The sequence below is a fragment of the Corythoichthys intestinalis genome, chromosome 1 (assembly GCF_030265065.1).
Source record: "Corythoichthys intestinalis isolate RoL2023-P3 chromosome 1, ASM3026506v1, whole genome shotgun sequence".
NCBI lineage: Eukaryota > Metazoa > Chordata > Actinopteri > Syngnathiformes > Syngnathidae > Corythoichthys > Corythoichthys intestinalis.
The window spans coordinates 21,122,960-21,144,237 of NC_080395.1; the positions used below are offsets into that span (position 1 = coordinate 21,122,960).

Sequence of the window (21,278 nt, forward strand, 5' to 3'; positions counted from 1 at the left end):
TACGAATGTGATTGCACTTTAGTTTACATATTTAAATGTTCAAATATTAAGATCTGAATGAGGCAAAATAACATGCTTTTTCTCTCAAATATATTGTTATGATCATTTGTTTCAGATGTACTGTAATTATTTTCTGTATAAAAATTAATTTGGTGTTCAAAAAGTATTTTTTCAAACTTGAGTCTTGAAAAAGAGGGGGTCATCTTATAATCTTATGTAAATCTTATCTTATATAAATAGATTATATTTTATATAATCTATAGTCTTATATTCGGGCCAATACGGTAAATCCGTTTCATTTTCAATAACAGCAATTTAAATTTGCGTTAGTAACTAGCTGCTGATACAGCAGTAACAATCAACATAAATTATTACGATGTATCAGCGTCCACACATCAAAAATAATCACATAAACTCGCCCCAAGTATTCGACCACAATTGAAAACGTACAATAAACACTAAAAAGGTGTTATATGCAGGTGTTGCCTCTGTGGATGCTTCACAACCAACAAATGTGCGCGGACGAGACTCCGGCGTCGTAAGGTCAAAATCGCGTAAGTCGGGTACGTCGTAACCCGGGGACTATCTGTACTTGAATGCATGTGTTTGGTAACCCTAGCAAGATGACCAACATTCTGTTAAGCAGCAAGACTAGTATATATACCTGTTGCCATGGAGAAGAATACCAGCTTGACACCACAGCACTGGGGAGGCTCCTGCCCGGCAAGACTCGGGCCAGCTCGGGGCATGGACCTCTGTCGCAGGCCTTCTGGAGATCTGCAGAGGGTTTGGCGAGGTTCCTGCACCTCCTCACGGGAAACTCCACAAAACTGCTTGGAATTTAACACAAGTAAATGAGCCCTTTCTCACTTGAATTTTGTGGATTTAAATGATATTGTTATAGAGAGTTCTTACCCTCCCTGAAAATCTTTCTCCCCGCAGCGGAGTTCTCTCTTTTGGAGGCCAGGTCCACATGACCTGGAGCACTAAAAGACACATATTTAACAGCTCACTATAGGTCACTCACCAATGAAACAAAGTCATACTGTAAAGAAAAAAAAAACTCCTATACGTCAAGCTCAGTAGTGGAATGTAAAGAAGTAAATGTACTTAGTGACTGTACTTAGGTACATTTTTGTGTATCTGTACTTTACTTGAGTACAAATATGAATTTGTACTTTTTACTTTTACTTCACTACATTTTACAGCACGTATCTGTACTTTTTACTCGACTAATTTTCAGATGTCGCCTACGGTAAACATTATCTTTGTTTTTGTCTCATTGTGAATTGATAGTTTCTTTTCATTTAATTTCCATCAGCGCAATCAATAAGCCCCGTGCAACTACAGTGATCCCTCGTTTTTCACGGTTAATGGGGACCAGAACCCACTGTGATAAGTGAAAAACAGCGAAGTAGTGCCTCCCTCGGCCCCCCCCAATTTTTTTTTTTTTTTATGTGTGTGTTCAATGTATTTATTCAGACTTACCATTGGAAAAGATACATATAAGACATGTTTTTCCACTTTTTCCCCACAGTAGAATAATAATAAAAATATATACCTGTATATATATATATATATTATATATACTGGACTGTCTCAGAAAATTAGAATACACAATATTCTAATTTTTTGAGACAGTCCTGTGTATATATACAGGACTGTCTCAGGAAATTAGAATACACAATATTCTAATTTCCTGACTGTCTCAGGAAATTAGAATATTGTGTATTCTAATTTCCTGAGACAGTCCTGTATATATACACAGGACTGTCTCAAAAAATTAGAATATTGTGTATTCTAATTTTCTGAGACAGTCCAGTATATATTAGGGCTGTCAAACGATTACAATTTTTAATCGTGTTAATTAAAGCTTAAAAATTAATCGTAATTAATCGCAATTAATCGAAATTCAAACCATCTATATAAAGTATGCCATATTTTTCTGTAAATTATTGTTGGAATGGAAAGATAAGACACAAGATGGATATATACATTCAAAATACAGTACATAAGGACTGTATTTATTTATTATAACGATAAATCAACAAGATGGCATTAACATTATTAACATTCTGTTAAAGCGATCCATGGATAGAAAGACTTGTACTAACATTCATCTAACATTCTCAAGAACTACAAGTTATAGAAATTTTATATTAAAAACCCCTCTTAATGTTTTCGTTTTAATAAAATTTGTAAAATTTTCAATAAAAAAATTAACTAGGAGCCCGCCATTGTTGATGTCAATAAATACTTACACAATGCTCATGGCTGCTGAAGCCTATAAAATCAGTCGCACCCAAGGGCCAGCAGAGGGCAGCAAAACTCCATAAAACACAATTAACAAGTGAGCCTTTCACTGTACTTTCATTTAAATCTGTCTGAGCGGGGCATGTGAGTTAATTGCGTCAAATATTTTAACGTGATTAATTTAAAAAATTAATTACCGCCCGTTAACGTGATAATTTTGACAGCCCTAATATATATATATATATATATATATATATATATATAATCCTTTTAAACATGTTACTGCCCCACCAATTTTTTAAAACAAGAATAAAGTAGAAAAAAGTCTTACCTTTATTAAATGCTTCATTGAGTGAGTCCACTCAAATCCGCTCAAGCTGCTCACTTACACACAATAAGTTGCCACAGCAACTGTTTAACAAGCTAAACCATGATTGACGCATGTGGCGCTTTGAAGTTCGCGTCTCTGGCAATATCAAACCGAAATGTCTGTCAATCATTGTTAACTTTAATAAGCAACTCCAGTGCACTACCTGACCAACAAAGAGCAGGGAGGTGGAGGGAGGGAGAGAGGTTTCATCTGAATTTTTTTTTTTTTTTTTTGAAATTGGAAAAAAAATCCGCGATGGACTGAGCGCGCAAAATTTGAAGCGAGAAGTAGCCAGAAATCACTGTATGCTGCGATTGAGCACTAGGGGGAGCAACAAGAGTACAAGCAAAATTAGGCAGGGGAACAAAATATTGACCAATAAAAAACTACAGTGAGAGCAGTGCGCCTTTAAATGGGTGCTGCACACTCTTGTACAGTAGGTGGGGGTATGTACCTGATAGTTGTTTGAAATCTGGCATTAAGGTTTGGAGTTTTTTTTAGCTTGTTAAGCTTCGGTTTACAGTGCAGTCAATTTTTTATTCCATTTTACACGACTATATAATATATTTATATTTAAAATATGTATACTGTATGACATTTTGGCATCGGGTGAAAATCTCAGATACTTGTACTTTTACTTAAGTAAAAAAAAGTGATTACTTCATTCACCACTGGTCATGCTAACTTAAGATTTTAAGTTGGCATTAATAAAATTCTGAACTTATTATTTTATCAATTTATTTATTTTTATTAAATGTAACTTGCTTCTTTAGTTTCTAACTCATTTTATTAAGCTAACACTGTTAACTCGATAAAAAAAAAAAAAAAAGTTGTTTTAATTTTAATGATCGAGTTTTAGGCAATACTGAGTAAACTGAATTGAAAAAGTTGTGTGAACGTAACCTTAGCTTCAATTCCAATGCATTAAAAAAAGGGCGCTGGCAGTAGCCACGTTTACATGCTGACTTTTATTCATACCGATTCAAATCATTCCGAATGGAAATTTCACATCAGCTGTTTACATGTCACTTCATCTATTCCGATCCAGCGTTTACATGTGTCTGCCTTTATTCCGAAAGGACGTTTGACAACTGCTGTCTGACATGCGCAGATTAATCAAAACAAAGCGTCACGCTGCAAAACATGGAGATCGATCGTCAGATCAGCTGCTGTTTTAACTTTTCAAGTGGAAACAAAACTTCAGAATGACACACTGTTCATTTAAAAAGTTGTGTGGGTGCGCTGTGCGTGTGCTTGGAAGCCATGTTGCAAGTGACGTTACTTACGTCACCAAGTGACGTCACCACGTCATTACAGAGCACGTGCAGAAAGAACGCAATCAGACACCATTCTGCTTCCCTGTTTACATGATATAATTTTACTTCTAATCGGTTTGGGAAAAGGAATATTCCACCCCTGTGAATCGGAATGAAATTCCATTCGGTTTGGGCCTGTTCATTCCGAATGAGGTGTTTATATGGAACACATTTATTCGGTTTGAACAAATATTCCGATTGTAATTGGAATATTTGGCTCCATGTAAACGTGGCAATTGACACAGTTAAGCCTGAGTTATACTCCCGCGTTGCGGTTACGGTGTAGCGACTACGGCGTCACTCGACATTCGATAGTTCTGCGGTGAGGGAACGCGTTGTTCTGTAATTCACCGTCAAGCCACTAGAGGGATGTGGCGTTATGTTTGTACGGTTTTGGGGCATGCTTGTTTACTTCCGCTAGTCGGAGAAAAAATAAACAATGCAAGATGGAACTCTTGAAAGTAAATATTCTGCTCATCAACACTGAATAAATATTGAACATACAAATGTTGACGGGCAGGCGACGCAGAAGACGGTTTCGAGGCGGTCTGGCCGACTTTTGATGCCGCACAGAGAGTTTTAAAGACTCGGGTGGAGAGAGCTAGCTGTGGCGGCTAGCTTCAAACTGGCGTCGAGCACTGAGTTCAAAGTCTGCAAAGCCCTCCAGCCTGATTTGTTTGCCGTGTCCTACAACCAGCCACTGGGAAGCCATAGCAGATTTCTGGCGTCTAGGAAACTTCCCAAACTGTGTTGGGAGGCTTGCTCATAAAAAGCACCGAGGCACTCTCAATCAGTGATGATGTATTGTGTGTGTGAACTGTCTGTTATTGAAAATTAAAGATCAAAACAACTCTTTTGACACCAAATCTGTGCTTTATTCTTCATATACTTGAAACATATGTACACAGTAAATGATGAAGTGCACCAACCAAAAATACGACATAAAGTGATAAAAAGTTGGCAGTTTTTGGCCCACTGGGTCACCGCTTCGTGTGGCCACTCGATTCCGAACACCCACGTCTCGGTGGTTCTTCCGTTTTTTTTTTTTCCGATCGCCGACCTTGCCATTTGGCAATCACAATAATAATGTCTTGATGAGACTTGCTCTTCGATGATACTCCCGTCGGCTTGGTGCATTTTTGCGTGTAGAAAATAATGTTTGATTCTATTCTACAATGGCGATGTTTTCGCGGTAAACCGGAAACAACAGTCTGAGCGGACCAATCACAGTCCGTTTTCGCTACGTCATACGCGTCTACGCGACGCGAAGGTTAGAAAAATCGAGAGGCGCGCGTCAGGCTACGGCGTAGGGTCGTAACTCGATTCTTCCTTGACGGCGTAGGTCTGACGCGGAAGTATAACTCGGCCTTTAGTCAGGCTGTGTAGCTCAGTCGTCATTCAGTTCAATTCCCAGTTGTATTAGTTCATTATATGTACTTAAATTTAGTTTATCTTTTTTTTTTTTACTTTAGATTGCTTAACAGAAGTCCATCTTACTTACAATTTTGAGTTTAAGATTTGATTTTTTTTCCAGCAAAAATGCTAAATTAAGGGAAATAGGTTGAAACATGATCATTCAATGCCAACTTGCCAATGGTAGTGAATAAATGCTTATGTATGTTATACTGTCTACAAAGTATTGTAAAAGGTCCGTTCCCATTTCTCAACTGTGAGGCACTTAAATGCCCTTTCCAGTGAAATCTGTTTATATTCAGCACAGTGTCCTCTTCCATAGAAGAGACGTTTCTTTCCATATTTGAAGTGGGTCAACCTCAAATATGTGTTCTTACCTCTCCCCAGGAAGTGTGAGTCCACTGCAGTCTGTCATTCTTAGGGCAGCGGCGCAAGACGCAGCTCTCCTGGGCTTTGGGTCGGTAGTTCTGTCTGCACATGCTGTCGGGCACCACCGCCGGTGCACCGGGGTCACCGCTTTGGCAGAACACGCTTCGCTTCTTCAGTCCACGGCCGCAACTCTTGGAACACTGTGAGCGGAGGAAACAGAGACAAGGTGAGACACAGGTGGCGTTCTCTGGAGGTTTAGTCGAGGACCTCACATTGTTTTTCAACCTTGCTTGTGATTCTTTAAAGCTGGATTTAAAATGTACTTTCAAATCTTGGGATAGCTTAACATCTACCTCCAAGTGATGCATATAAAAAAGCTAAGTGCTATATATAATATATACTGTATATATTAGGGCTGGAACGACCCGCTTTGTCACGATCCGATCCGTATCCCGATACCTGTGTGGCGATCCGATACGTATTGCGGTACTTCAACTATGGTAACATATTACCTTTTAAAATTTATAAAAAACACAGAGGCATGTACGTATCTCCGTATAAACTAGATGTTATTTGACATTTATTGTTTTTTACATGGAAAAGTGCATTAACTGTTGCAGCAGCTGTTCGTGTGCAAAATAGGATAAAAATGATTTAAAACACTTCACATTTTATACCGAGTCCTCATCCGATACCGAAAAAAATTGTTATAAAAATAAATAATTACTTATTTAATATAGTTTTAAACATGTTACTGTCCCACCAAATTATTTTTAAACAAGAATAACGTAGAAAAATACTTGTCTTTATTAAATGCGTCATTGTGTCAGTGCACAAAATTCTGCTCACGCTGTTGAGGGCACTTACACACTCACAATGAATGTCCACTCATACTACCGCTAACAAGCTAAACTGTGTCAATCATTGTTGAGCTTGTTAAACATGCGACCTCTTTCAAGTATAGCGCTCCCAGGCTTCTCTGGCAACATCAAAGCCTGAACAGCTAATCGATAACTTTACTAAGCAATCTCACAGCACACTGCAACCAAGAAAAACAGAAGGACAGAGGGGACATCTCTAGTTTGTTGGCCTTTGGCTAGCGCTGCATTGGAACAGAATATGAGAAGTCTAAAGTATCAATTCTCATAAAAAAGTATCAATAATTGGATCGTGACATAAAGGATCATGATATATCGCCAAACGATATGTTTCCCAGCTCTAATATACAGTAGATATACATAAAGATCTGTCCAATGTATCGGGTAGTCAATAATATCGGCAGATATAAGCATTTTAAATTATATTGGATACTATCGACATCGGTTTTTAATTATCTGTTTTGGGCCTGTTGCTTTTAAAGTGAATGTAGAAGCCCTCTGCCTTCGTACAAGGGCTGGTCAAAGCTTAGCACGGTAGTTATCCTGATTGATCATTTCATGCTTGGGATTTGTTATGTGAGCAGACCATTTAATGTGGGCATCACATTACAATTAGCCATAATAAGTCCACGACCGCATATATCAGTATTGGTTTGATATTAGTATCGAATTTTTGGATTTGGACAATATCATGATATCGGTTATCAGTTAAAAAGTCATTATCGGACAACTCTGATATATATATATATATATATACAGTATATATTAGGGCTGTCAAATGATTAAAATTTTTAATCGAGTTAATTACAGCTTAAAAATTAATTAATCGTAATTAATCGCAATTGATCGCAATTCAAACCATCTATAAAATATGCCATATTTTTCTGTAAATTATATATATATTCTGTAAAATAAATTGTTGGAATGGAAAGATAAGACACAAGATGGATATATACATTCAACATACGGTACCATAAGGACTGTAGTGGGCATTTCACTCTACTGTCATTTAAATCTGTCTATGCTGTCCTCACTCCGAAGCGTCTACTTTTTCCAAAGCTAGACAGCTAGTGAACGACACCTTAATAATCAGAATTCTTCCTTTTTCATCTGATTTATTAATTAAAATGGCCTCAAACCATTGTCCTCTTTAGACCGTCGTAAAACTACAAAAAAAAAAGTACACAAGCATTGCGTTAGCAACAACGTTAGCTTAGCACGCTATACAGGTTCACTAAACATAAACAAAAAGCGTCTCATACAAAAAATATAACATTTCGCTTACTAACATAATTTGTACATTCTTTACAACAACCATACTTACGGACAAATCTTATCCAAGGATCATATAAGCACAACATTACAACGTAGGCGTCAGCCCGAGACTTCGTGCAGCCATATTGAACTGGCAAGAAAACAATAAACCATGTCGCAAAAAAAATTAATCACTTTCAAATATATTAATCACGTTAAAATATTTGACGCAATTAACGCACATGCCCGGCTCAAACAGATTAAAATGACAGTACAGTGTAATCTCCGCTTGTTACTGTTTTTTTGGTGTTTGGCGCCCTCTGCCGGCGCTTGGGTCCAACTGATTTTATGGGTTAGTACCATGAATGATCATGGTGTAATTATTGACATCAACAATGGCGAGCTACTAGCTTATTTTTTGATCGAAAATTTTACAAATTTTAATAAAACGAAAACATTAAGAGGGGTTTTGATATAAAATTTCTATAACTTGTACTAACATATATCTTTTAAGAACTACAAGTTTTTCGTCTTTCGTACAAGTCTTTCATGGATCGTTTCAATAGAATGTTAATAATGTTAATGCCGTCTTGTTGATTTATTTTTATAATAAACAAATACCGTACTTATGTACCGTATGTTGAATGTATATATCCGTCTTGTTTCTTATCTTTCCATTCCAACAATAATTTACAGAAAAATATGGCATATTTTATAGATGGTTTGAATTGCGATTAATTGCGATTAATTAATTTTTAAGCTGTAATTAACTCGATTAAAATTTTTTATCGTTTGACAGCCCTAATATATATAATATATACTGTATATAAATAATATATTATATATAATATAAGTGGCGGATGCTGGTCTTTCAATGAGGGAGAGCTCAAAGTGTGTCTGTGTAATGCTCGGAAGGGAAAGAAACTACAGTGCCAGAAGTCAAGTCTTCAAACACAAGGAGCTACAAAAGAAAAAAAACAATACAAATAAGCTCAAATTTTCGCTAGTCGTTTTTAACAAAGTAAGTAACGATTCTGAAAGTCTACGGTTCAACTCAGAACAACTGAATGAAAATTGAAAAATGCCTCCCACAGATTTTAATATGACAAGATCACCGATTCGCTCATTTCACTGTCCCTCAAAAAGGATTACAGCCAATCATCATGCAGAGAACCAGAGTGTTCGGCCAGCCGAGCCCAGCCCACTGCCCATAGACCCTCAGAGATACACAGAGTCCGATTATGCGGGATAAACCCAGCCTCTAGCCAATGACTCATCTTGTATCGCAGTAGTGGAACAATGTACTCTCAACTCTGGAAACGCACAGCTTCCACACTGTGTAAAGCAATGTGAAGCTGTGTGAATAAATGAAAAGCAAGCCGCATTGTAACCAGTGATAAGAAGCTAATTCTGACCAAAAGTTGAGCGCGTTGTAGCACACATTTGATGGAACATTTTTTAATATTTTGGGGGAAGCTGAGCTTCCCTTGCAGTCTTATCGCAATCGCCCCTGAGATATATACTAGTATATATGATGAGCAGAAATTTCCTCAAAATTAGATGTCTTAAATACTTCATTTCAATTCAATTAACAATTTTATCACATGTTAGAAATAAGAACAAAATGTGTACACAAAGAACACAATGTTTTCTTTTTTTATAATCAAAACATAGCCAAATACCCATGCACTGTGACTGCATGGAGCAGCCCCACCTGTGTGCCAGACTCCGTATTACCCCAGAAAAAAGTTATTCTTCAAAGATTGATATGTTTAAATTAGGCCTGTCAAACGATTAAAATTTTTAACTAAGTTAATCACGGCTTAAAAATTAATTAATCATAATTAATCGCAATTCAAACCACCTATAAAATATGCCATATTTTTCTGTAAATTATTGTTGGAATGGAAAGATAAGACACAAGACGGATATATACATTCAACATACTGTACATAAGTACTGTTTTTGTTTACTATAACAATAAACCAACAAGATGGTATCAATATTATTGACATTTTCTTAAAGCGATCCATGGATAGAATGACTTGTAGTTCTTAAAAGATAAATGTTAGTACAAGTTAGAAATTTTATATTAAAACCCCTCTTAATGTTTTCATTTTAATAAAATGTGTTAAATTTTCAATCAAAAAATAAAATAGTAGCTCGCCATTGTTGATGTCAATAATTACACAATGCTCATTGTGCTGAAACCCATAAAATCAGTCGAACGCAAGCGCCAGCAGAGGGTGACAAAATACTAAAAAAAACACAAGTAACAAGTTGACATGACACTGGGCTGTCATTTTAATCTGTTTGTGCGGGGCATGCGTTAAATATTTTAACGTGATAAATTTAAAAAATTAATTACCGCCCGTTAACACGATAATTTTGAAACCCTGTTTTAAATATAAATCTAAAATAAAAATAAATAAATATAATATAATAATAATAAATATAAATATAATTGAGGGGGGGGGCAAAACAAAAAACAAAAAAAGAGAGATTATATTAGTAAGGAACGGAGGTTGCGGGTTTGCTGGAGCCTATCTACAGTTAACTAGAAGCAGGAGGCAGGGAACACCCTGATCTGGTTGCCAACCAATTGCACACATAGACAACCTTTCACACTCACAATCACACTTGTGGAGAATATGTAATGTCCAATCAGCCAACAATTCATGTTGAGAGGATGTGGGAGGAAACTGGAGTACCTGGCGAAAACCCACAGGGCTATGGTGCGAACATGCAAGCCCAGGATGAAACCCTCAATGCAATTATTTCCTCACAGAAATTTTAAAAGTGAATGTATTCCCTCACAAAATATGAATAAATGAAAAAAAAAAAAAACAGGCAAAAGGATCGATGCTAAAAAAAGAAAAAATTTACATAATGAGAATACATTTATAATTCTATGAGAATAAAAACGTTATATGTTTTGGTCGATAGAAAAAAACACTATTTTTACAAACCGTAAGACTCCAAGAGCAATATTTGGCTTTCTACATACTTTTTCTATTCGGTAACGAATTGCCAAAGTAAACACGTAACAACATTGTTGATTCAACACACGCTGTATGAGCTAACAGAAGGTCATAGCTTGGCTGAGGCTCTATTGTGGACCCGAACATTAATCACAATAACGCTTTAGCTCATAAATTCCGCGCCAGGAAAAAAACTTGCCCTCTTTCTAAATTCCTAAATACTGAAGATGAAAATCTATGCAAAACATAAATTGTAATATGGAAAAAAATTTGCACTGTAAATGTTACCTCCAACCAACAGAGAAAGCAGCAAAACACCAACACTGTAAACCTCGAAAGGAAAAAACAAATAGGCTGGAATGCTAATCAGGGACCCCAAAGCGCTTTATGTGACCACACCGTCCCCCTTACCCCGCATCCCAACCACAAACACATACACAAACACACACACGGTACATACAATCTGCCTCTTCCCAGCAGTGCTTTTGACACTGAAAGCTTCCATTGATCTTTTGAAGGAGAATGTCTTTGACCACCTCCTGAACTCAACAAAGAGTCACACCACTGTCACAAAGATTGACAGCTGAATGACGGCTGACTGGCTGCACTATATTGCTCTCCTTTTTTTTTTCCTAAAGAATTATGATCTGACTTGAGTTGGATAAAGTTTAACATAAGTAAATAAATACATTTAAAGGGGTTTAAATACAGTATTTACTGTATTTTTCGGACTATACGTCGCACCTGAGTATAAGTCGCACCAGCCAAAAAATGCGCAATGACAAGGAAAAAAAACATATATAAGTCGCACCGGAGTATAAGTCGCATTTTTGGGGGGAAATTTATTTGATAGAATCCAACACCAAGAACAGACATGTCATCTTGAAAGGCAATTTAAAATACAATAGAGAACAACAGGCTGAATAGGTGTATGGTATGCTAACATTACATGACGCTAGAAGTTAGATCGGGCCTAAAAAATCCAGCCTGACCTGACAGGCCCGCGGGTATTAAAGCCCGATCCGGCCCGTGTCCGATCAGTTAACTTGATTTGCTTCCCCGAGCCTGAAAAACCCCAAAATGTTATGTTTTATTTTTAGGCGTGAGCCCGAAAAAAACGAAACTTTATGTTTTATTTGTGAGGACTCAGGAGAAAGAGGAAATTCGGGGATGCGATGCGTGGTTGCGTTTTGTGTGATTACGTTTGTGACGATGCCGGTGCATATATGCATAATGATAACAAATTAAAGTCTGTCTTTTGTAAGGAATTCTCCCAGTTAAACAAGACTGTAAGATGGATATTCAATAAACATTTATATCGTTTGTATTTGCATGTCTGTTCTAACAGGCGGATAGTGGATTTGACATTTATTTTAATCTCTATTATTTTAAGTTTTCTCAATGTTTATATAGTCTAAATATTTTTATGATCATTATAAATGCATTTACACAACAAAATAACGCTGGAAAAGTTTGTTAAATATATTTTGTCGTATGAGACCAAAGTGCCGCATTCGTTTACATTCAGCGAAGCCGACACAGGTTTCCGTATAGCACCTTCAACAATCAATTTGAATCCTTTCCATATCCCACTCCTACCGCAGTTGTTTGCTTTTCAATTACCGTCTTTGATTTTCACTCCTATAGCTGCTCCATATCGAAAAGGAAATACCAGGATGCTTGCGGAGGGCGCCAAGGCCGGGAGGGGAAGATTGAAAAGAAAGCCACTGCGTTCACGTGCGCAGGCATTTATTTAACATCCATTCATCGTTTTAGTATAAATATATAAATATACATTTATTTTAAAAAAGTTAGCGAGAGAGAAGTCGGCCCGACCCGACCGTCAATAATCACACATAAGTCGCTCCAGAGTATAAGACGCACTCTTTGCCTAAGTATGAAAAAAATTGCGAGTTATAGTCCGAAAAATACGGTATGCTAGGTGAATCTGAAATAAATAGAGCATTTCTTGACAACAAATGAACTAAAATATTTTCACAATAATCTTCACTCATAGAAAAAATGCTTAATTTTTTTGTAAACAAAACGGGCAATTTCCATTTGTAAAATCTGGGTAAACTCTCGTAAAATCGGACTTTTCTGCATATACTTTATATACAGTATATACCGTAATTTTCGGACTATAAGGCGCTCCTGACTACAAGCCGCCACCCACCAAATTTGATATGAACATGGCATTTGTTCATAGATGAGCTGCCCAGCTGTCCTCACTGTATTATGGGATATTTACACCAAAAGCTATTAACCGATAACACTTTATTTGAAAGTGGCATCACAAGACTGTCATAAGACCAAATGAACCACCATCATTGCTTCAAGAAGCTTCATTTGGCCATCACTGCTCCCTTGGAATGAGACAGTCAACCTCTGCTGCCACCTGCTGTCAACAAATTGTCGTCCACCATGCCTCCTAGCATGCATTGCAGCGCTTCTGATGTAAATAACAATCCAAATTCATGTTCTGCGCTAATTATTTCTTCATTTAGTTTTCCAGTTGTTTCATTAGTTGCTAGTTTTGCTATTTGATAACACTTTTATTTGATAACACTTTATTTGACAGTGGCACCATAAGGCTGCCATAAGACCATCATAATTACGACATGACACTGCCATGAGCAGTAATGAATGCTTTTGACAGATGTCATTTTGTGTCATCCTGCAAACTATCTCACTTTTGAATGGATGTAAAAGATCCGAGATGGAGTTAGTGGCATAATTTGCCAGATGACACTTAATGATATCTGTCAGAAAAATGCATTCATGTCCATGATAGTGTCATGACATAATTATTACTGTCTTATAGCAGTGTTATGATGCCGCTGTCAAATAAAGCGTTGCCTATTAACCCAAATAAATTAACAAATAAGCCGCATGGGACTATAAACTGCAGGATTCAATATGAGAGAGAAAAAGTTCCGTCTTATAGTCTGAAAATTACTGTATATTTTTTTTATCTTAATTTTTTCTTAAAGAATGTAACTCAACAAACGTCATTTGAGTCAAAAGAAATTCAGAGTTCAATGTTTGAGAAAGCCACTTTTTTTCCCTTCATGTACCAAGTATTTCTTTAATATTGCATTAAATTATATTCTTAAAAAATATAGTTATAAAAACAATTAGTCACAAATATTTAGATTTTATTCAGATTTTGACATTTTCTGCAAAATGAAACATTCTTGATAACCCAAAGTAGATCCTTTTTCAAAAATGGATTAATTGTAATGGAAAATATTTATATACCGAGTAACATATAGTTTGACCACAGGATAGTTCAAAAACGTTTTTTTTTTTTTTTTTTTTTTTTTTTTTTTGTAAATATATATATACCGCTATGAAGTTGCATTTACAGTATTTAATTTGGTGTCATTTTTTTGGGTCGGAGCAATTTGTGAGTTAGCAACAGATCCAGTAGAGGGAAGCAGAGAGCTGAGAATGAGAGAGACGTACGTATGCAAATTGTGCAAGAATGCGTGTGGGCGCCTTTACTATTGTAAAGTCTTTAATTATGCAAACATCTTCTAAACATGTCACCATGTTTTAATTGAAGGTCACAAACTCTCCACTTACGTTTATATATGTCCATTTAAAGAGGTGATTATTGCTGCTATTACATTTAACTAAAGAGTGAAGCTACACATGGAGGGGAGGGATGTTTAACTACTGTTGCACTACATGGGGAGGAAGATGGTATTAAGTTCACAAGAACTGAATTCAATCAAAATCCGTGTCAAATGTGTTGCAAATTTTGCTAATTTTGAAATACACATTAGAGTACCTGCGACCAAGCTCCCGAGTTCCACGCGGGTGGGCAGGCCTGAGTGTTGCAAGGCCTGAGTTGCGCCGGTGAGACTACGGGGCAGAGGGAGTGCGGCGCAGCCTCCTCCCGTTGGTAGGTGACTTTCCGCATGCAGCGCAATGTCCTGGCCTGCTGGCCTCCGCCGCATGAGCGACTGCATGCTGCCCATTCTCCTGTCCACCAACTGGGGGGATGACAGAAAGAGAGCACTATCAATGAGAGTCATTCCAAAAAAGAAAGAAGTGCCTGGAGTTCATGTTTGTTTTTTTTTGTTTTGTTTTATTACAGGCTGAATGTCTGTCAAGTAGAAGCTCATGTTGTTGTTGTTGTTGTTGTTGGGAGTGTGTACACAATACTTTTTTTTATCTATTTCGCTGTTATTCGTGGTTGGATCACGATGAAATTTGGTTGCTATATGCTGGGGATGTATACACATTGACCCTCGGAGCCCGATATCAGGGCTGATTGATGAGTTGCGGACCATTTTCTGAAAAATCATTATTTTATTTCCTTCTAAACACTCCCGGAAATTACTGGTAGTCCCCAGGTTAAGACGTCACTGATTTACTTTAATTTCAACTCAACGGTTCAGGGGTCTGGTCCACTATTTTGTCACCGGTCTTTTTTTTTTTTTTTTTTAGCTGGTAACAATAGCCCCTTTCAGACTTATATCCCGCTTAATTACCTTGTAATGTGACGTGGGATTTACCCGTGACATAGCTTTCAGACATGGGGAGATGTACCAGGTTGGTAATTGGTTTTTGATAGTTGGCTTTTAGACTTGTGCAGTGTTGGCGACTCGGTGCTCTCTGTGTGAGGAGGGCGGGAACGGGATTTTATAATCTGGACGACATGCCTGTTTTTTGTCGGCAACAGCAACAAAATAAACCACACCTTTCCAAAGATGAACAATGGATTTTCTCTTTCTTGGCTCTATGATCCAGTCGCAATTGGATTTCGTTATGTTTCCAGTTTAATATTGTTATTGTTATATATATTTTGTTTATTATTGTTTCCGTGTTGCTAATTGCAGTGTTTGTTTACCTCTTTTCGGATTACTGCACAAAAAGAGGAAGTGACGATCCACCTGCCATGATATACAGTGCCATGCAAAAGTATTCGGCCCCCTTGAATCTTGCAACCTTTCGCCACATTTCAGGCTTCAAACATAAAGATATGAAATTTATTTTTTTTGTCAAGAATCAACAACAAGTGGGACACAATCGTGAAGTGGAACAACATTTATTGGATAATATAAACTTTTTTAACAAATAAAAAACTGAAAAGTGGGGCGTGCAATATTATTCGGCCCCTTTACTTTCAGTGCAGCAAACTCACTCCAGAAGTTCAGTGAGGATCTCTGAATGATCCAATGTTGTCCTAAATGACCGATGATGATAAATAGAATCCACTTGTGTGTAATCAAGTTTCCGTATAAATGCACCTGCTCTGTGATAGTCTCAGGGTTCTGTTTAAAGTGCAGAGAGCATTATGGAAACCAAGGAACACACCAGGCAGGTCCAAGAAATTGTTGTGGAGAAGTTTAAAGCCGGATTTGGATACAAAAAGATTTCCCAAGCTTTAAACATCTCAAGGAGCACTGTGCAAGCCATCATATTGAAATGGAAGGAGCATCAGACCACTGCAAATCTACCAAGACCCGGCCGTCCTTCCAAACTTTCTTCTCAAACAAGGAGAAAACTGATCAGAGATGCAGCCAACAGGCCCATGATCACTCTGGATGAACTGCAGAGATCTACAGCTGAGGTGGGAGAGTCTGTCCATAGGACAACAATCAGTCGTACACTGCACAAATCTGGCCTTTATGGAAGAGTGGCAAGAAGAAAGCCATTTTTCAAAGATATCCATAAAAAGTCTTGTTTAAAGTTTGCCACAAGCCACCTGGGAGACACACCAAACATGTGGAAGAAGGTGCTCTGGTCAGATGAAACCAAAATTGAACTTTTTGGCCACAATGCAAAACGATATGTTTGGCGTAAAAGCAACACAGCTCATCACCCTGAACACACCATCCCCACTGTCAAACATGGTGGTGGCAGCATCATGGTTTGGGCCTGCTTTTCTTCAGCAGGGACAGGGAAGATGGTTAAAATTGACGGGAAGATGGATGCAGCCAAATACAGGAACATTCTGGAAGAAAACCTGTTGGTATCTGCACAAGACCTGAGACTGGGACGGAGATTTATCTTCCAACAGGACAATGATCCAAAACATAAAGCCAAATCTACAATGGAATGGTTCAAAAATAAACGTATCCAGGTGTTAGAATGGCCAAGTCAAAGTCCAGACCTGAATCCAATCGAGAATCTGTGGAAAGAGCTGAAGACTGCTGTTCACAAACACTCTCCATCCAACCTCACTGGGCTCGAGCTGTTTTGCAAGGAAGAATGGGCAAGAATGTTAGTCTCTCGATGTGCAAAACTGATAGAAACATACCCCAAGCGACTTGCAGCTGTAATTGGAGCAAAAGGTGGCGCTACAAAGTATTAACGCAAGGGGGCCGAATAATATTGCACGCCCCACTTTTCAGTTTTTTATTTGTTAACAAAGTTTAAATTATCCAATAAATTTTGTTCCTCTTCACGATTGTGTCCCACTTGTTGTTGATTCTTGACAAAGAATTAAAATTTTATATCTTTATGTTTGAAGCCTGAAATGTGGCGAAATGTTGCAAGGTTCAAGGGGGCCGAATACTTTTGCAAGGCACTGTATAAGTCATCAGCCTTCGGGAATTAACCAGCAGCTTACATACAGGCCGCGTCCCAGTTAAGTCCCGGACATTATAGTAGGAAGTGACTTTGTTAATGTCCGTGTCAGTCGACCCGGTAAATTGCTTTCATACATAACGACTACCCGTTTAAATCCCAGGACTTAACCGGAGTTCAGCATATGTCTGAAAGGGGCCAGTTTCTCATCCAGCCACATTTCAGCATTGATGGTAAGTACAGTATCTTATTTTTCACTTTATTTTGTCAATACAACGTATAATACATGTTTTTACATAGTTATTTTGAGATTTAAGGGGTATTTAGGGGTACTTAAAGAGTTAATACTGACTGACGTGGAAATTCGGGTTATATCCCAGCATAGAAACAGAAGTCGTTCGTAACCCGGGGACAGTCTGTACTAATTTTACCCCCCAAAAAATTGCATAGATCAGCAATTCTATGAACATTTTAACAATGTAGATTTTGCACAGATAGTCAGATCTTGACAGCTCAGGAAATAACATTAAACATGTCAAACTACCCTTACCTTGTGTATAAATTCACTAACACTAACACAAACATTTTCCACCGACATCAGATCTTCACATATTTGCTCCGAAATAGCCGCCGTCCTGGCACCGCAGTGCAAGGGGGAGATTACTGCAAACAAGTGGTCTGACCACCATCCGGATTTTAGGCAGGATTGAGATGGTGAGTCCAGCAGATGGTTCGGAATGGCAAAAATAAAAAAGACCTCGGTCACGTAGGCGCTATTCGTTCTCTTTAGAATTCCCCAAACAAAATTTTGGGGTAAAGCATTGCGTTAAAGACTGGTTCTTTTCTCCCCTGTGTTTTGTACAGGGTTATAAATAACAACATATCACTAGGGTAAAGTTCCAAGAAATGTGGCAAAGATCACCCTACTTTGCATAGTGCAAATGCTACATTTTGAGATGGATGGACAGGGGACTATCCAACCTTTATTTATTTTTTTCTCTCTCTCAGTAAAGTTTAAAGGGATCCATGGATAGAAAGGCTTGTAGTTCTTAAAAGATAAACATGATTATGAGTTTTAAAAAAATGATCGAAGGGACCCCTCTAGATGTTTTCGTTTTTTATGCAATTTGTAAAATTAGTTTAACTAGTAAGTCGCCATTGTTGTTGACGTCGCAGGGCGGTGACGTCACACGGTTACGCTGCCGGGCTTCCAGAGTATGACTCAAGCGACATAAGCATGTCATCTCTTCAACCATTTCAATTGGAAGCCGAGCGGAACAATAATAAGCATGGCAGTACTGTCGATATTTCACAAAACGAGCTGCAAAAGCAAAACGAACAGGAAAGACTGGATGAGACAAGATGAGAGTACGACAAAACTGTTTTCTGCCAAAATTTTCTGCACTGGTGAACCGTCTTACAAGAGGCAAATTTGACACCCATTGTACTATCGTGCCCTTTCAGCTTGTTATGTTTAGATGCATACAGATAGAACATACTAAAGATGCCTTAGGAAAATACTTGAATGTAGTAATATCAAATAAGGGTGGTTTAAATATACTACGTGACTAATGTGGCCAACATATCAACAATCTGCTTAAAGCTACCACAAGAAAACACAATGCTTAAAAGTATGAGCGGGAAACACGTGCAAAAGTAGGCAAATGGAAAGGTAATAAAGACTCAATAAACACACAAATAGTAAGTACTCGCTGCTTTTAACCGATATGCGCATGTGTCTCGCTGCGTAGAAGGATTTGGAGTCTAGTGACGGTGACAATCTACGTCATTACCCCGAGCCCCCATTGCGTGCATAAAACATGGCGCCCTCCGTAGGTCAAAATATGCACTACGTATTATTATGATTTTTAAATCAATGGCAGTATTTCATGTGTTTCTAATAACATATTTTAGTAAAACAGAACAATTGTGGCTTATTAGAGCCCTTAAGTCTTAAGTCTGAGGTTCCCTTTAATGACTGGAACACTAAACTTATCTGTTCAAAGTCAGAGCCTGAACAGGTGTTTACAGTCCGTACAGTTATACTGTAGTTACAGTCAATTTTGACTTTGTTCGGCCATTATCCAGCTGTCTTTGAAAATGAACTTGTCTTAGAGATTTAATTTGATTTTAACCAAAATTGATCCATGTATAGTATACTTAACAAAATATAATCACTTTGCGGCATGAAATTCGGGAAACGTCTATCATGAACAGAGGTGGATAGTAATGCGTTACATTTACTCCATTACACTTATTTACCGGTAAGTAAGTTTTCGAGAAAAAAATACTTATAGTAGTTTTACCACACCATTTTTTTTTTTTTTACTTTTGAGTAGATTTGTGAAAATGCTATTCTTGCTACAGTAGAGTGGTTACACTTTTTTCCTCTTTGTTCTACATATTACAGTTTACTTGATTTTTTTCCAGAGATGCCCACACTGGCTCTACCAGTTTCACCAATGAGATGTCGCAGCAATAATCAAATGACTCCATAATACCAATCGATGTAACAATACAGTCACATGACCACACTTAAGCTTGCAGTTGAAAGTCCTATGATCACACCTGCCTGTTCAATCACGTGGTGTCATTGATGCATTGTAAAATATGAACTATTTGACAGAGCAGTTAACATAACTCGAAACCTTGGATTTCAACCTCTCACAATTTTTACTTGGCACCGATACATACTGTACATGGTTATAATTGTTTTAATATCATGGTAGGACATACGTTATTTTCAGCTAGAAGGCACTCATGCTATTTGGACGGGATGATGTTTTATTTCTTTAGCTTTTTCTAGTCAGAATTGTTGATTTTTATGTAATTTCTTGGCTTAATATGGTCCTGTAAAAGGTAATAATAGTTCAGTAAAATAATAACAGTTCATATATAGGACGTTTTGCTTAGAAAAAAAAATGGTAAAACATTGTAAGCAGTTACTCATTACTTGAGTATTCTTTTCACTGAATACGTTTTTACTTGTTCTTGAGTAAAAATTTTGGATGACTACTTTTACTGCTACTATGACTACTATATTATTTTGAAGTAACGCTACTCTTGAGTAAACATTTTTGCTACTCTACCCGACTTTGGTGGAGTATGGCAACAACGTGTGATGCCTCCAAATTTGGACCATGTAAACTTGATAGATCAGGAATGATGGTGTGGATATTCTGAAACATTTAAGTTTTTATCATTGTGTGTGCAAAAGAGATGGTGTCAAGGTTTACACAGTTCCATCCCAACCAAACTCCTAAATGTCTTCATGTGCCTCCTTACTTCACAAGTAGTTTGTAAAACTGGCACTTTACACTAAGAAATTTCAATCTCAATTATAATATGAAAGATTTTTTAGCATAACTGCAGCAACGTAGAGGGTTCAAGCATGTCTATGTCTAATGGCGGGCTGGATTGACTAAGACACTATAAAACAAAAAAGGAAGTCATTCAAATGAGTGAATGATATTGAGTTAGCGAAATAGCATATTAATGAATTCTTCAGTTTTCATTCAACTTAGTGAGCCGCCGTTTTGTCCAATTCTGCCTTCTGCTGTTGACACAAATTAACGTCACGGTGGATTTGATGCAAAACAGATTTACTGTTTATCTCAGCAGCTAGCATGAATATGGGCTAATGGCAGTTGATTGGTCCCGTGAAAATCCCAATCAACATCTGACTTTAAAGCGACAGACAAATCCTCGTACAAATGACCTTCAAATGAAAGGTTGCTTTCAGTAGTGCTGCAACGATTAACTCGAGTAATTTGATTAGGAAAAAAGCTTCAAATCAAATCTCGCTGTTTCGAGCATTGGTTTAATTAAGATTGGCGTTGTAATGGTTTGTTTTGAAAGTGTTTGTTTAGTTTTATTGATTTGGGTTGATACACTGACCTCT

At 37.4% G+C, this 21,278-nt stretch overlaps 1 protein-coding gene across 3 annotated transcripts in view; it reads right to left on the reverse strand.

The window, feature by feature from the left end:
• The window catches only part of adamts18 (ADAM metallopeptidase with thrombospondin type 1 motif, 18), a 172,340-nt gene that overhangs the window by 13,598 nt on the left and 137,464 nt on the right, over positions 1 to 21,278 (reverse strand). For 2 of the 3 annotated variants that reach the window (XM_057843192.1, XM_057843214.1), the window contains 4 exons: positions 14,631 to 14,835; positions 5,730 to 5,921; positions 916 to 986; positions 665 to 833 (listed from right to left, as the gene is read on the reverse strand). In XM_057843192.1, coding sequence (XP_057699175.1) covers positions 665 to 833; positions 916 to 986; positions 5,730 to 5,921; positions 14,631 to 14,835 — 637 coding nt within the window. The remainder of the gene's footprint in view (positions 1 to 664; positions 834 to 915; positions 987 to 5,729; positions 5,922 to 14,630; positions 14,836 to 21,278) is intronic. The other variant, XM_057843203.1, reaches the window with a different exon arrangement.